At 37.4% G+C, this 16,449-nt stretch overlaps 1 protein-coding gene across 4 annotated transcripts in view; it reads right to left on the reverse strand.

Annotated features, from left to right (window-relative positions):
• Positions 1-2,729: 2,729 nt before the first annotated feature.
• Positions 2,730-16,449, reverse strand: part of TENM1 (teneurin transmembrane protein 1) — an 832,777-nt gene continuing 819,057 nt past the window's right edge. For all 4 annotated transcript variants that reach the window (XM_030807128.1, XM_030807125.1, XM_030807127.1 and 1 more), the window contains 4 exons: positions 12,570-12,957; positions 10,507-11,727; positions 9,481-9,623; positions 2,730-8,102 (listed from right to left, as the gene is read on the reverse strand). In XM_030807128.1, coding sequence (XP_030662988.1) covers positions 7,344-8,102; positions 9,481-9,623; positions 10,507-11,727; positions 12,570-12,957 — 2,511 coding nt within the window. In that variant the 3' untranslated portion in view covers positions 2,730-7,343. The remainder of the gene's footprint in view (positions 8,103-9,480; positions 9,624-10,506; positions 11,728-12,569; positions 12,958-16,449) is intronic.

Raw genomic sequence — 16,449 nt, forward strand, 5'->3', positions numbered from 1 at the left:
AAATAAAGTGTTTGAAAGCTTTATTTACCTAATTTGTCTTGAAATATTCCTTATAATTCCTTATAAAAATATTCAGAGACTGATGCTATTAATAAACCAAATAAAGGATTGATGATTATCTTATCGGAGTGATACCCTGGAAAAGGTAAGTGCTTTTCTGATTTTGTTGCTGTCAAAGTTCCCTGTTGATGAGCCTACTTCCTGTCTTCTTTGGCTGGCCTTTTATTCATCAAGTTTTTTTTTTTTTCACCTTTTCTTTCCCAACATGAGCATCCTTGCTATTTTCCAGTACGTAATCACTTGCACGTTTGCAGAAAGGTCATATCCTTGCCGTATCTAAAATATTGCCATGCTAACATATTGTAAGATGCTGAGTCAAGGTAGAAAAATGCACAATATATTTCCAAGTGTGCAGCTCTCTTCAGAAAAAAAAAAGTGTGTCAGCAAGCCCAAAAGGAACATGACAGCTTATCAAATACTTATTCATTTCCTCTGAAATTTGTTCTTAAGAGATAAGGTCAGTAGGGAGACAAGCTTAGGTAATTGTCTGTTTGGCTGTTACAGGCAGGGAACCTTTGTGGTAGTGCACAGGTAGAAAAAGTCTATAGAGAATGCCTCTGATTAAGTCCTCCACTATAAATAAAGGGCTGGATTTAAGATATTCTTTGGGGTAGAATGGACACAATTAAAAATGTGAGAAACAGCTTTAAACTATGTTAATAATGTTTCAACATCAGCTTATGTTTTATTTAATTCACTTTGTTAAGCTTAGAATCCAAAGTCTACTACTAGTAAAACCCAGATTTGCCCTTGAGCATTTCAAGGTTATAGGATGCCTAGTCTTCCTGTTAGGATGTTATACATTCAACTTTGACACCTATGTTTTCTCTTGCAGTAAATGGTATACCATTATTTTGTAGTTTGCAACTGGAGGAGGGGGGTAGTTAAACTACCCAGTTTGGACATTTTCCTAATTTGGGGTGATTGGCCAAACTTGTAGTAAAAGGCTGAATTCTTATCATTAGGTCATTTAGTTCTTAAATGAATATTTTTTTTTTTATGCAGCAAGATGTAATAAGGCTGACCAACTGTTTGGATAGAGCCCATTAACATATATGTAATTGAGATATATATACATCTTGGTTGCACATACACACACACAGAAATAGAACTGTTTTCTCAGAAGATGACAAAAGGCTATATTACGTATCACATTCAGTATTGGACAGAGTAAAAGCAGGAATGCATAAGACCTGATTTTTTTTCTTTTTTTTAGTCACCTGGTGGGCCATTTAAACATTTTATTTATTTATTTTTGTATTTTTATTTTACTTTAAGTTCTGGGATGTATGTGCAGGTTCGTTACATAGGTGTGCATGTGCCATGGTGGTTTGCTGCACCTATCAACCCGTCATCTAGGTTTTCAGCTCTGCATGCGTTAAGTATTTGTCCTAATGCTCTCCCTCCCCTTGCCGCCCACCGCCTGACAGGCCCCAGTGTGTGATGTTCCCCTCCCTGTGTCTATGTGTTCTCATTGTTCAACTCCTACTGTTTTTCATCTTTGTCACCGATTATCCACGTGACCTTAGGTAAGTCAGTCTGTTACTGTTATTGCATTTGCCAAGCAGGAATAATTAAGTCGTACTAACCTCACAAGATTATTAAGGTACAATAATTTACTTATATACCTGTGCGTGATTACATATATGTATAACTTTAAGGTAGTAATATTACTGAATGTTTAAATAACATTGATATTCACAGATCTCTAAAAGGGAGGGTGAATAGGGAAGGAATATACAAAAATCTCCTATTTCCTTTAATAATTCTCTCTCTGTAGGAGCTCCTGCCCTTTTAAAAAATACCCTGAGTGTGAGATGGGATGCATATTTTGAAAAAAATTTCCAGATGATTGATACTAACAACCCCCTACCCCCATTGTTTTTTACTGATGGGTTATGTTGAGATGATCAAGGTTGTCTTCTGCTCCATGATTCTTTTCTCTCTCTCTCTCTCTCGCTCTCTCTCTCTCTCTCTCTCTCTCTCTATATATATATATATATATACATACACACACACACACACATAAAAAAGCAGCAGGGCATTTTGAAGTGGTGTAAATTGCAGGATTCCAAGTTTCAGTAATGGGTTGTTTGGACTATATGTGCTCCGTTAGTATCAAGATGAATTTTTGAAGATCTGTTGGCCAGATTTCCCAGCGTCACTTGTAAATGTCTTCTTGTGAAAAACAAGTGCCAAATGGCAATTGTAATTGCATAGGATTTTTTTAGTGTTTCATGATTGCCTCCCCTCCTTGACACCCTTCCCCACTGGCTGCTGCCCCAACATCCATTTTTTGCCAGTGCATTTGGATACCCCGAACTCCTGTATCTCTCCCACCCTGTTTTTATAATTTTTTATTTTCTTTCTATTGCTGAGAAAGGCACCAAACGGAGAGGGAAGCCTTTTTAAAAGTCATAGCCTAGAGGCATTTAAATTTGCAGCAGCTACTCTTGTTTATTAAATGGTCATTTTTGTTAGAGATCCTATCTGTATGAAAAATAAAAATGAAGAGATGTCTGCCTAGGATTAGTGACTTTTTGATTTCCGTACCTACATTTTCAAGATGATGTGGTTTTATTGTTCCCTGTTAGTGAGCCACTTGTCCTATCTAAGGTGACCAGACTGATTTGAGAATGCAGTTTGGCGCATGAATAAAATGGGACACATTTTTCATTGGCAATTTTATTTTTTAAAAATGAAATATTCAAAGTACTTTTCTTTCAAATATCAACACATAATGTTTAACTTTAAATATTTACAGCATGTTGTTGTGATGCTCTTGTAGAAAAATGCATGCTTCTGGCCTGAAAGCCAGAGCAAAATGCAAAAGACCATTTAACTGCAGCCAGAGAACATGAACCTGTACAGTATCCAGTCACTTTTCAGCACAGGAAAGGAGGAATACAAAATTGGAACCTATTGTTTCCTAGCAACATGGCTCAGACCGTTATAACACAATTTTCAATATGATTAGAACCTCTAACTGTTGTTATACAGAAACTGAAAACTTGGCATACACTGTAAACATCTTTACTTTTCATGAGAAAGTAAGCAGCTAAAAAGAATGTTTTTCTGACATAAAGGCTATACTTCTCTTTTTCGCCTTCTTTCTTACTGATGCTTTTGCCAGAAGAATAGTAAAGATTTAGACGTTGTCATGATTCATACAAGTAAAATATTTTTCAAGGACACAATCTGATATACTAACATTTATTTAAGAGGTTAAAGTCCACCACTAAATCTAAGGAAAGATTTTTAACTGCCAAACACATTTCCTTTGACAAATAATGTAAGATGACAACTGCCAAGACAAAATCCACAGCAAGTTTAACTCTAAGTATTTTCAGTTACTGTTTAGAAAGTAATTTCTTCTTACGAACAGTAGTACATTTGGTCCTTAATAGCTTTCACATGAAGGACACACTGAAAATAATAGTCACTATTTATGGTTGAATTCTTTTTTGTTGTTTTCTGTATTTTTAAATTTTACTTTGCTTTTTTTTGTTTTTTGTTTTTTCCTTTTTTTTTTGTTTGTTTGTTTGTTTTCTTTGCAGAAGAAAGAACCTTTATAGAAGGCTGTGGAAGAGCTGAAGTACTAGTCAGGTCAGCTATGTGTATGTGAATTTCTTCAAGAAAACAGGAATGTTCCATTCAATCTGTAGCCTTATGTCTTTCCACAAGCTATATATAATATGCTCCAATGTCTCCAAAATTTTCTTTTCAATACTTCATTACTGTACTTTTGCTTCTATTACCAATGAACTCCATTACAATCACCCTTACATGAACACATCTTCATAAATGCAAAAACTTTGCCCTGACTCTCTTAAGTGATATTATAGTAGGGCCTGGTCTAGTTAAAAATATATTTTTAAAGAAAGAAAAAAAGAAAAAGAGTCAAAATAACATGATGGAATGCTTGAAACTGTGTCAACAGTGATGAAAATGTCTCATGAAAATTATAACTTAATTTCATACTTCTCTACATAGGTAGCATGTGAATTCCAAATTATACATTGTCAAGTTTTCATACATTTGGCTATGTTGTATATATTATATATATGTAGTCTATAAATTATAGATCTTCTAGATAAATTGACAGTAAAGGACACACTTATTTTATACATTTTTTGGGTTAAAAATAAATCATATACTTATTTATATGGTAAGTGTTTTGTTGCAAGTTAGTATGAATTTAGATTTATTTCCCTTGCCTTCAGGAGTCATGCTTCTAATCAATAATGATTAGAATGACAACTAAAAATAAACATATTTAAATGTGTTAAACTTTGAACTTTTCAGTTCATTTGGATCTCTAGACTGTAGTGCAAGAGTGAAAACAAAACAAAACAGAAAAGCAGAAACAAAATGGGCTTAACGAGGAAAAAGAAACAACCATGGAGTATTCCCTGCCTCCAGCCCAGACTGTTCTTCATAGGAGAGTCCAACTACTATGCTCTCACTTTAACTTACTCGAATAGTGTGTGGCTGTGCAGTGTCAGCCATCTGTCTGCTGGGTATGAGAAATTCATATGTTTCTCTGAAAAATGCTTTTACTTTCATCAGGAAATGCAAATGAATTGTTCTTTCAATAATTTAAACTTCAGAACTGCAAGTCAATGAAGGCATTCTTTCTATTCAGCTGAATAGGAAGTGATATACTCAATATCTCCATGTTCTTATTAAGAAATGCCAAAATGTTTCTCTTCGATTTACTACTGATTAGTAGTTTTGTTTTTTTTTCTTTCCTCGCTCAAACTTTAGGAGTTGTAAAAAGAATAATAATAGTTCAAGGCAGTATTAAAACCACAGCTGTAAGTAATAAAAAGTGCATTTCCTGAATATAATACAAATGTAACTTTAAGAAACTAAAGGCACGAACCAACTAAATACGTATTACAAACTAGAAATGCACAGTTCAAGGTAATCACTATTAAGTAAAAGCTTCAAATATTTGTTTCTAATGGATATTTAAAGCAGTTTGAAAATGATACATCATCAATGAATTGCAAAAACGTATAATTGCTTAAAATATAAGCAAAATAGACTCTAATATTGACATTTTGGATTCGTGATAAAATACATAATCACATTTATGAATGCGCTCTCTATATACAGTTCACAAATTATTTTTCCATTAATTTAAAAGAACATCAGAGGTTCTAGGAACTTAAGGTCCATTTTTAGGTTGGTGTGGAGGTATTCAAATTTTCAACAAGTTTGTTAGTAATTTTAGATTTCCATTCTGAATAAATACTGTACCATTAACACAGGCCTGATTCAGAAAAAAACCCAATAATATGATTTTAATATGGATTAGCAATATATCGAGCTGGTGTGTTTCCAGTTATAAGGAGAGATGAGTTCATCATGAATTCTGTCTCTCAGAATACATGTGTAAGTGGTATTCTAACCCGAAGGTTTTGAAAATGAAATGTTTGAATATACCCTTCTCTACTGTTTGCCAGGGTCATTTCCTTTCTCTTACTTTCCTTTGTGTAGTAGGAGGCAGACTCTTGAAAAACCTTAACATGAGCTTATGACTGCATATTTTCAAAGAAACTGTCATCGCAAAGCAAGGCAATGACCCCACACTGCATTTAGGTAGCAGCTGGAAAGAATCCAAACTAACATTCCATCATAAATTTGCCTTCAGACATAGCAAATGTTCAGATTCGGTGATGAAAGTGCAGAAGCTGGCTCAGGGAAATTTTCTACGGGCCACATTGTGCTGTCATGTATTTTCATTTGTGGTAACTTATAATTACACAGCATTTTACAAACTGTCCCTTTGTCACTGGGCACAAATCTTCCAGCTCACCAAGGGGCTTCTTTCACTGCCGGATTCCTAGAGATTGAGAAACTGCAGCTGATATTAACACTAATCCTGACCTTTCTCCAAATTTTAAATGATCGCAGAACAAATAACCCGTCCTGGAAAGTAGTTATTTTCCTAGGCAGTAGAGATGATTAAATAAAAATAAATGGGTAAGGTCGGAGAACGAAAATAACTAAACTAACCATATAAATTATTTTAGTAAAAATGAGTCTGCCTCTCTATAGTTAGTTGAAATGTTTTTGGTTGGAAAGGATTTACTTGATTCGATTTCCTGAATATGGCTGGGAGATGTTCAATACAGAATTGTACATTTGAAAGATAAATCTAAGTGGGCTGAAACAATGTGGCAGCAACTGCTGTGATGTTTGGTCTGGTCTTCCCTTTAGTACTTTTACTTAAGCACTAGGTCTATTTTTTTAAGGTTTTGGCTCTTATGAATTTCTGCAGTAGTAGTTAATGTATGTATCGGCATCCCAGGCACGTATGCCTGCTAAAGCCTTTTTTTTGTTTTTGTACCAGAATCATACTTTTAAGTAAATTACCTTTCATGTGCACAAAACCATTGGATTGGTGTATAGATACTGAATCACTAATGTGAAACTATGACCAAAACACATCCTATATATAAATGAGAAATTCTTACCCAGGTTAATAAAAGCTATGTTTACATGATACCAATACAGCTGGACAACTTAGTAAAAAATTGAGTCAAAACAGGTCGTGTGAGAGAGGTCACGTTGGCCAGCTGCTTTGGTATCATGTACACATGAGCAAATAGCGGCTATTCAGTCTGGTTACCACACCCACAGGGAAGCATGGTAGACAGAACCCAGCCACCACACGCCGAAACACAGCACAACAATATGGCATTTACTTTAACAAGCAAGGAGGAATAATCAAGAAGGAAGGGCAATTGGGTCCTGACTCTAGGAGATGGTGGCTGAAGACATTTTACACCTGTTTTTAAGTTTCCTATAACAGATCTGGAAAATGTGAAAGGGCTGGCAGTCTTTCGAAATGCAAGTTTCAGATACTATTGCACCACCTATTCCAACAGCCCGCAAGTTCTGCCAACAGTTAAGGATGAAACTGCTTGTCACAATAGAGATAGAGAACCTTGGGTTCTTTCTGGATATTGGAACATATGCATGGATCGGCAAATTGAAAGTGGTGCTTTCTGAAAACTGTTTTTAGCTGTTTGAGTTCTACTTGTGTTATTTTGAATACTGCCACAGAAGAACTAAAAATCTCTGTCATTTCTTAAAGAGTTTAAACAAACAATATTAAAATACCATCTTCCGTCACATTGAAAGGCAGTTGGATATGTTTTTCCTCCATATTTACATATACAGAGTTCTGATCTAGAAAACCAATACAATAAACCATTTTATGTTTTAAAAACAGGCAGTCTTTGGTGACGCAAAGGCAGAGATTTTTTTTGTTACCTCCTGCCTATTTCGCTCTGTCTCATAAAGTGAATATTGTTGGCACTGTCAGAAAGTTCTAAATACTGCTCAACAGACAAAACAAAATACCCATCATAACCTTGTACCCGCCCAGTGCTCAAAAGCTGCTGCTTTTCCCCTTCTGTCCATGCCCTAATCCCCTCTTCTCCCTCTTGCAGCCTTCTTTGTTCTTTAGTCCAGGCCTGGGCCACGGCGCGCTGTCTGGCAATCTCCAACACGTGATTCTTTTCCTCTTCGACAGTTGTCCCATACCGGATGTTGAAGCACAGGGCTCCATGCTGGAGCTGAATATCTGCAAACCGTCTAGTCCTTCCATTCAACACAGAAGTCATCTGGGACACAGTGACATTGACACCATTCTCCAGAATCCGCCTCCCCCCAGTGTTACCGATGAGCACCAGGTCTTCCTCCAGAGACCCAAGCTTAATGAAGTAGTGAGTGTCCCTCCCTTCTATGGTAAAATGTAGGTTTTCCAGGTAATGGGCATTATTGAGAATGGCAGCAAGCCGCCTGCTATCTTCATTGGCTACTCCTATAATATCAGCTGTTACTATGCCATCCTTGATGGCAAACTTTATACCTTTCCCAAAAACAGAAGGGACAGCAGCAAACCTTGGTTGCTTCCCTCCTTCAAGGCACCGTCCATCATTGTATCGGGGAGTCATAGGTAGTTGGTCCAAGGAAATGAAATTCCTGAGCTGTTTCTGGAGTTCACACTGAATGCCCAGGATAGTCTAGGAAAGAGAGGCACAGAGCAGATGCAGCATGGAGTTAGACATCTGTCAGATACTTGATGACTGTGGAAAGGACAGGCTTGCAAGGTTGCTTCCTTCTCTCTTTAATTTGTCAGTGAGTGATTTAAAAATAAGCCAGATTTGCAATCTCTTCATCAGAGACTTGGAAAAGACTAACAGGTGACCACCTAGCATTCTTATATCTTGGTGGAGTTAAGCATAAGGAAATACATTTAAACTTGAAATCACAGAATTGCAGAGCTGGAAGGCACTCTAAGTTGGTCCAGCTCTCCCAAAACACAGACATTTTATTTTCACTGATTTCACTCACACTGACTAGATGTTATTCCTACATGTAGAGTGATACTTCGGCACAGTGAGGCACAAAGAAATGCATAACGCATAGTTCCTACTTTAAAGAGTTTAAGACCTTATAATTAACTATGGCAAATCAGCCAGAAATTCACTGATCTTTTTATGTGGACTTAAAAAAAAAACCTTTTTATTTCTGGCAATTTTCAAACATACTAAGAAATAAAGAGAAAAGACTAATGAACCTCCAAGTATCCATTATGAAGCTTCAGCAATTTTCAACATTTTGCTAAATGTTTTTTAGAAGGACTTTTAATTACAGAAAGCATTTACATCTTTACAAAAAGGGATGAATTTATAGGACCTATCTAGAACTTCCTGTCCCTTATAATTTTTTAGACTTAAATTTCAAGGCCTCACACCCAAATTTCAGTTTTATTCTATCAAGCCCATTTTGTTTTCGCAAACGCAGATATTCATATTTCTTTCAGTTGAAAGAAAAAGCTCCTTCTTATTTTCATTTGCACCTCATACTTCTGGTGAAATAATCTGCTGAATCTTAAATGTTTTGATGTTCCTATTTTTTCTCAAAACTGTACCCTTGTAATATTTATGATTTTTGATTCATTGTGCTTATGTATTTTTTCTTTATCAGAATAATTTTATTCTGTTATTCCCATGCTCTTAAGACATCATCCCCTAAATTATTTTACAGTTGGAAATCTGATGTTTTCGTGTCTCTTACTGAACAATTTTCTCTAGGTAGAATCCGTAATTGCTCTCGGTAGCCCATTTCAGAATTTTAAAAGTACAGTTCCTCTTTCCTCTTATGTACCTATTGCAGCAGTCAAGTAACCTGTTAATCTTTTTTTCCCCCCAAAACTCCAATTCTCTGATCTTTTCCTCATGGAGCTTTTTTTTCTACCTTCTCATTAATTGTGCACATTTTAGTGAATATTCAAGAAGACTAAAAAATCAATAAGCAAATATATGTAAATATAATTTCTAGGTATTGGATGCCCTTCTGTTGTTTCAGCTAAAAGGAGGTGATAAAACTTTTACTAACCTTTCCAGGATCCCACTCTTGAGTTTTTGTCTGAAGCCGTAGAAGCTCATAAGTTAATTCTAAATTTTCTAATTCAGGTTTGGGAAATCCAGGTAGTACATTGTGTAACTGGAAACCAAATAGCTCCAACCAACTTCTGATGTCTGTGAGACACAATATTAAAAAAAGAAAATGAAAAATCCCATACTTTATAACCTTTGTTGAAAACTTGAAAGATACCTCTCCTGCCTTCAAACTGTTTAGGCAATAGAAGTTAGGAATAAAACTCCTATTTATTTATTTATTTATTTGACGTAGTCTCACTCTGTTGCCCAGGCTGGAGTACAGTGGTGCAATCTTGGCTCACTGCAACCTCCACCTCTTGGGTTCAAGCAATTCTCCTGCCTCAGCCTCCTGAGTAGCTGGGATTACAGGCATGTGTCACCACACCTGGCTAATTTTTGTATTTTTAGTAGAGATGGGGTTTCACCATGTTGGCCAAGCTGGTCTTGAACTCCTGGCCTCAAGTGATCTGCCTGCTTCAGCCTCCCAATGCTGGGATTACAGGTGTGAGCCACCGCACCCAGCCTAAAGCTCCCCTTTATATGACCCACACTAAAACACCTGATCCTCTCTCTACAGGGAAGAGTGTTGATTTGTGGATAACCCTGGATTATAAGCTCAGCTTACTACATTGAAATTCCCAATGTGATAGTGGTACTAAGGCCACAGGGACCATCATATTAGATTTAGATGATGAAACAGAATCCTGAATTTTTCTTTTACGAAATTATTCATATAAGCTTGTAAGAGTAAAACACAGAAACAGCTAAAAAAAATGTAGTAGGATGCAAAAGCATTATGTTTTATGTTAACATGCACGTTTTGCTCACTCTAGAAAACTAAGGAAGACAGCAAATGCACAATAACTTGCGGGCTAACTGTCAGGAAGAGGAAGCATATTTACAAAGGCATCGAGATTCTGTGATAAAATCAACAGTACTGAGTTACTCAAGTTTAGCTTAAAGTTTTAAATAGTTTAAATACCTGTGGTATACTTTGCAACATCTTGAATTTTGCCAACTGGGTAGTTATTTTCAAAGGAGTAGAGGTTGAATGGTTTAGGAAGGAGGTTCAACTGTTTCCATATGTGATGATTAGGCGTTGTCCATCTGCCAGCGACAACATCATAATCCCTTTGCCCCAGGTGCACTAATTTAGTAAGGAAATCATAGAGTCCTCCATGAAAACCAATAATGACCTGAAAGTCAGGGTAAGTGTCATGATAGATATCACCATAGGGTGTGTATAGTATCTCCTTTATGACCTGACCTCGGCTGCTGAACACAGCTAGTGGGGTACCTGTATTATCACAGGCTACGTAATATTCTTCGCCACTGCTTAACTCCATGGCAATAAGGTGACCTTGGAGATCATAATACAGAGATGTAATCTCCGAGCTTGTGTGGTTGTACAAATGAGTAACTCTTATGGGGTTGGTAAGGTCTGCATAAAAGAACTGAAGGTGCTGCCCTAGGCTGGACTGACTCGCGACGCGTCGCCCAAGCCCATCATAGTAATACTGCACGGTCCAGCCAGAAGCCTTATTGTAGGCTTTCTGCAGCAGGCCATTAGAATTATATTCAAAAATATCATTTCCCCTCTGCCGCAGAAAGCCATCTTCATCCATTTTATACTGAATTTCTCCTAATCTGGTGATGCGGTCTCGGAGGTCATATCTGAGAGGAGTAAGACGAGCACTATTCCCATGGCTTAAGAGGTTGATGTTTCCATTCAGATCATAACTATAACGCCACTGGGTTTTGTCATTTACAGAAACAGTCTGAAGTTGCCCATCAGCATCGTATTCATAGAAGTACCTTGTTATATTGGCATCTACTCCTACCCTTATGTCACATATTACCATGCGGCCCACATTATCGTATTGAATAGTCATCCAGTAGGCAATTGCCTTTAGGATTTCATATTGGACTTCAATGACTTGTCCATTGGCACTGAAGATTTTGGTGTGTTTCATCACTGTAGTAGTTATGACCTGATTTAAATCGTAATTAATTACACTGAATTTTCCAAACTGCTCTGTTCTGCCAGAGACATCAACATATCGGTAAAGATCTATAGGCAAAGGGGTTTCATTGATTACAGCTTGCATGCTTGTGACTCGGAAATTGTTGTAGCTGTAGTCGAACCGTGCATTCACAAGGCCTTCTTCACTGAATCTGAAAATCTGGCGTCCAATAAGAGGTCCTGCAGGAACCAAAACAAAAACAGTAAGAAGCTAGGTGATCAATGTGGAAGAGTCAGAAAGGTCTGGTGTTATTTTATTTGTACTGGTGCTTTTATATTCATAATACAATATTGGAGATTGATTTCTGATATCAAATGCCTGGGCATATTACCTCATGGATATATATTCTCATAGTGGTACTCCTCAAATATAAAAAATTAAAATACTCTATAGTTATAGAACATTTTAATTATAGAAACTACAGAAGTAATAACATATCCAGTAGCCCAGGGTGATGAAATTGATATTATGAACATGTTTTCTTGCTATAATCACTGACAAAAATGCTTTCATTTCATTTAACCTTTGCTACAAAGTCAGAGGGTCAGGTTTTGACAAATTCCAGCATTAAAGTAACTGGATTTGGGCATTCTATAAACCCAAAGGGTGAAATACATTAGAAAGTTCTGACTTGTGAAGATATTTTGTCATCAACTGAGGCTTATAAAGGTTACACAGGGCTTGAGCTAGTTTCAGTGAGACTTATATCTTGCAGTTTCATCTTTGAGAAGATTTGGTGCTGAGGAGGAATGGGTATACAGTTACACTAGGCACTTGGATTTCAAATTACTTAAGAGCTGAAAGACAGAAATGCACTATATGTTTTTAAGAAATCAGCTTTCATCAGACTATAACATGCTTTAAATTTTCAATGTCAGATAACTTGATAAGTAAAGTGAAAGTTGGGTTGAATGTGTGTAGATTCTCACAGTATGAGCTTCTACCTCATACTGTGGTCAGTAAAAATGTCATAAGAAAATAGTGATGTTGTTGTACACACCATCACTCTTTCACAACAAACCTGTTTGCCTGTATCTGATTGTGCAGATGAATCCGTCATGCATCAGGTGTATTGTCTTAATCACTCCAGAAGACTCTTCATATGTTAATGTGACCTGAGTGGTATCATAGAGAACCTCAGAAAGCCTTGCTTGCTTGGTGTACTTGTATAAGACTCTGCGCCCTGTCCCCAGATGCAGGGTCTGTAGCAATCGGCCATCTCGACTATAGTCTTGGATAAAAGAAGTGCTACTGTCCGGTGGGGTGTAGATGTTCCGGTAGTAGCCCACTGAAAGCATGGTTTGTAAGCTGTGACGCACCATGCTAGGCATGGTGACTGAGAGCAGACAATCTGGTTGGTCATACTCAAAGATGTAACGCCGCTGGCTATGTAAGAGAAGCATCACAGACTGAAACGAGACAAAGGCAGAATAGCATATTATGGCCAACTGAAGTTGAGGCGATTAAAGAAAATACACATTCATCCATTCAACACAAATTAATCAAGCACTTACTGTGTGCCAGACACTGTGGCAAACCCTAGTGGATACTGTAGTGCACAATAGTGGTGTCTATCTTCATGAAATTTACAGTTTTAATGGAGGAGAAAGACAAGGAACCAAGCAATTGCAATATAGTGTGAAATGTGTTATGACAGGGGAGTTACAGAGTGCTTCTGGAAGGCAGAGGAAGACCAGCTTCCTCAGACTTGAGAGACCAGAAAAGGCTTCTTGGATAAAGTGGCATCTGAGTTGAGACATAAAGATTGCCTAGGGATTGTCCAGGTGAAGGCAGGGAGCCTGGGGCAGGGGTAGGAAAAGAGTATTCTTGGCAGAGAGCACAGCCTTGTGAGGGTCTGGATATGAAAAAGAACACGGCTTTTTCAGAGAATGAGAGAAATTTTGTGTGGCTAGAACTTGAGTATGTTGGGAGTGGTGGGAATGGCAGGAGATGACGTTCAGCTATGTAGGCTGAGTCCAGATCATGCTAGGCTTTCTAAGCCACACTAAGGAGTTTGGATTCAAGTATGTTGGCAACAGGGAGTCATCGAAGGGTTTCTATTTTATTTCATTTTTTAGAGCCAGGGTCTCACTGTCTTGCCCAGGCTGGAGTGCAGTGGTGTAGTCATAGCTCACTGCAGCCTCGAACTCCTGAGCTTAGGCGATCCTCCTGTCTCAGCCTCCTGAGTAACTGGGACTACCAATGTGTGCCACTGCATCTGGCACTCTTGAAGGGTTTTAAGCAAGCTAAGGGACGGTTGCAAGAGGGCACTTGCAAGCTGGGAGAAACTGTCAAGTTGGTATTTTAGAAAGGTTACTTCAATATGCATATGTTTCAGAGGAAGGTAAATGGATGGCAGGGCATTTCACAAATTAATTTATAGTTACCATAAAGTATTGATTGACTTCACATAGTAGATGTCTTCCTAAAAATTGTGCATAAAATATTATTATGGCATTATTATTGTTTTGCAATTGATGTTTTAACTTCACATTTCCATGTGTGTTTTATTATTAGGGAAGCATGTCATTAAAATTGAATGAGTCTCTGGTTATGCAACCCCTCTCCCCCAAACTGATCTGTATTTCAGAAACAGTTGTTTGTTGAGGCATAATGCAGGTAATAGGTGTTTCATAAATATTGATTGTCTTGTTTTAATTCTAAATACAGACATAAAAGGAGCACTGTTTTAGGGAGGACTCTAATTGACTGACATGTGCATCTCATCTTTTAATAAAAGTAAAAATTTCTCATCCTTGGAGATTCTGATATGACTCCCTAGAGGAGCTTTATCCTTCCCCTTTTGAAAATGACCATTTCAAGCAAAGAGATTTAGTTGAGGGTTATTTATTCAAGTTTGTGTTATGAAAACAATAGGTATATTTTCATTTTCTAAGCACAAATTATATAAATATTTATGAATGTGAATTACATAAGTATATGTAATGTACATTTATATCTTCTAAATATGACATTACATTCTAATATTGAATGTGCTTTCTGAAACTGCATATCCTCCCTACCCTTCTGAGAATTATTGATTTTGAATTGCATCTCAGTACCATGAAGTCAAAGTCCGTGGTTATTTGCTCGTTTGTTCATTCTTTCTTTTCCACCAACATTATGCCTGCAGAGCCAGAGGTGAGTGCAGAAATCCTGTCAATTCGTCACTTGTGGACAAACTGCAGCTTGCCACAGCCTACAGTTCCACCACTGTGACCTCTGAAAACCTCCTGAACAAAAGGAAGGAGACTTGGAAATCCTGAATGGGCTTGGAGACATTAAGGGAGAACTGCATCCCTGGACCAAGGCAGAATTCAACAGAACCAGCAAGAAATTCTCCTATGAATGGGAAAGCAGGTGGCAGGGGGCAGGGGTGGAAAGGCTTTACACAGGAATCGTGGAAAAGCTTTTGCATTATCTCTAGTCTGAAAGTCACATTTCTCAGTTCCTTTCCACTCTCTTCTGTCAACTTGCCGTGAGTAAATGACATCTGTCACCTGTGACACGGGCCAGGGACTATCACCACATGGCCCCCACACATTATCTAGTACCAGCCTGCCTGGGCCATGCCTTTTCCAGTCACTGTACCAGCCTTTCCAAGTACTTATGGCACGTCATTGTTATTCTCTCCTCTGTTCCCATCCTCCAGCCTGCAGTAAACCACTGCCTGAACCGTGTTCCTAGGTGGTGCTGATGCTGGGCTGTCTCAAAAGCCCTTGGTCTGTTTCAAAGCTTCCTGCCAATGGCAAGAATGTGGATGATGTGATTAGAAATCAAATGAATGTAACTGTTACATTGCCAAAATACCATTTAGCTCTCATTTGGCTGCTTTTTCACTTCTTTGGGTGGGCATTATTATCAGTTTGCTCAAAAACAATGCTTATGAATCTATCCAATGTCCACAACGCTGCTATAGGATAAAAGGCCATTTCTTATTAGTCCAAATAACAGAGTGGGAGACTTTTATTCTTTTAATTGATTGTGAGGTTCTAAAAGAGATAATTGTAAAAGCAACAACAACAGCAACAGCAATCATGGCTGTATGCTTATTTGAGCAAGACTAGAAACGAGAGCAGAAATTTGAAAAGTTAAAGCATTTGAATGACCACCAGATGGCAGTGTGGGGCCACCTGGAAGCTGAAGCCAAAGTCGTCGTTCTGTCCCTCTAGGCAGCCTCTGAAACCGTCAGCCCCAAAGAGGCAATTGCTGTAAATGTATAAGGCTAAAGTATCTTATTAAATGATTATAAAATATATTTAAATGCATTTAAAAATGTTCATAAGAATTATTTTAGGAAACTGAAAGATTTACGTTTACTGTAATACAAAATTTTAGCCCACAAGTCTTCAAAATATAATTAACTCAGAGAAGTCTCATAAATCAAGACAGAGAATTAATGACCACATAGAGAAAATTTAAGAAACAATAATTGATTTTTTTAATAGGGAAGAGATCATTAAGCAACCACAGCCATTACCCAAATAATTATTTTTCTCCTAATGGCTACAAACCATTGTGCATGAAAATGATATGCATAACTTTCACTTACTCTAGAGGAAGTCAAACTATTTTTACAAAATTTCTGCATGTTAAGGTGAAAAATCTGCTGCTGCTTTTTAATACATCGTGACACAGGTATGGCAAGCAAATTCACAAGGTAATACCAGAGAGTATTTTGGGGTGTAAAAAAAGAAATCCATTGTAAAGTTTGAGAATTCTTAGTTTAAAATATACTACAAGAACGAGCCTCTTTATGCCTGCTCTGCCCCTGTCATAGTGAGAGAATGTGCCACAAAGGCCATATTAAAGAGAGGATTGGAAAGAACACGGGGAGATACAAAACCCCAAGTCACTGAAAAAGTTACATGTTACATGGGATTTTGGTAAATTCAATGTTC

The sequence above is a fragment of the Nomascus leucogenys genome, chromosome X (assembly GCF_006542625.1).
Source record: "Nomascus leucogenys isolate Asia chromosome X, Asia_NLE_v1, whole genome shotgun sequence".
NCBI lineage: Eukaryota > Metazoa > Chordata > Mammalia > Primates > Hylobatidae > Nomascus > Nomascus leucogenys.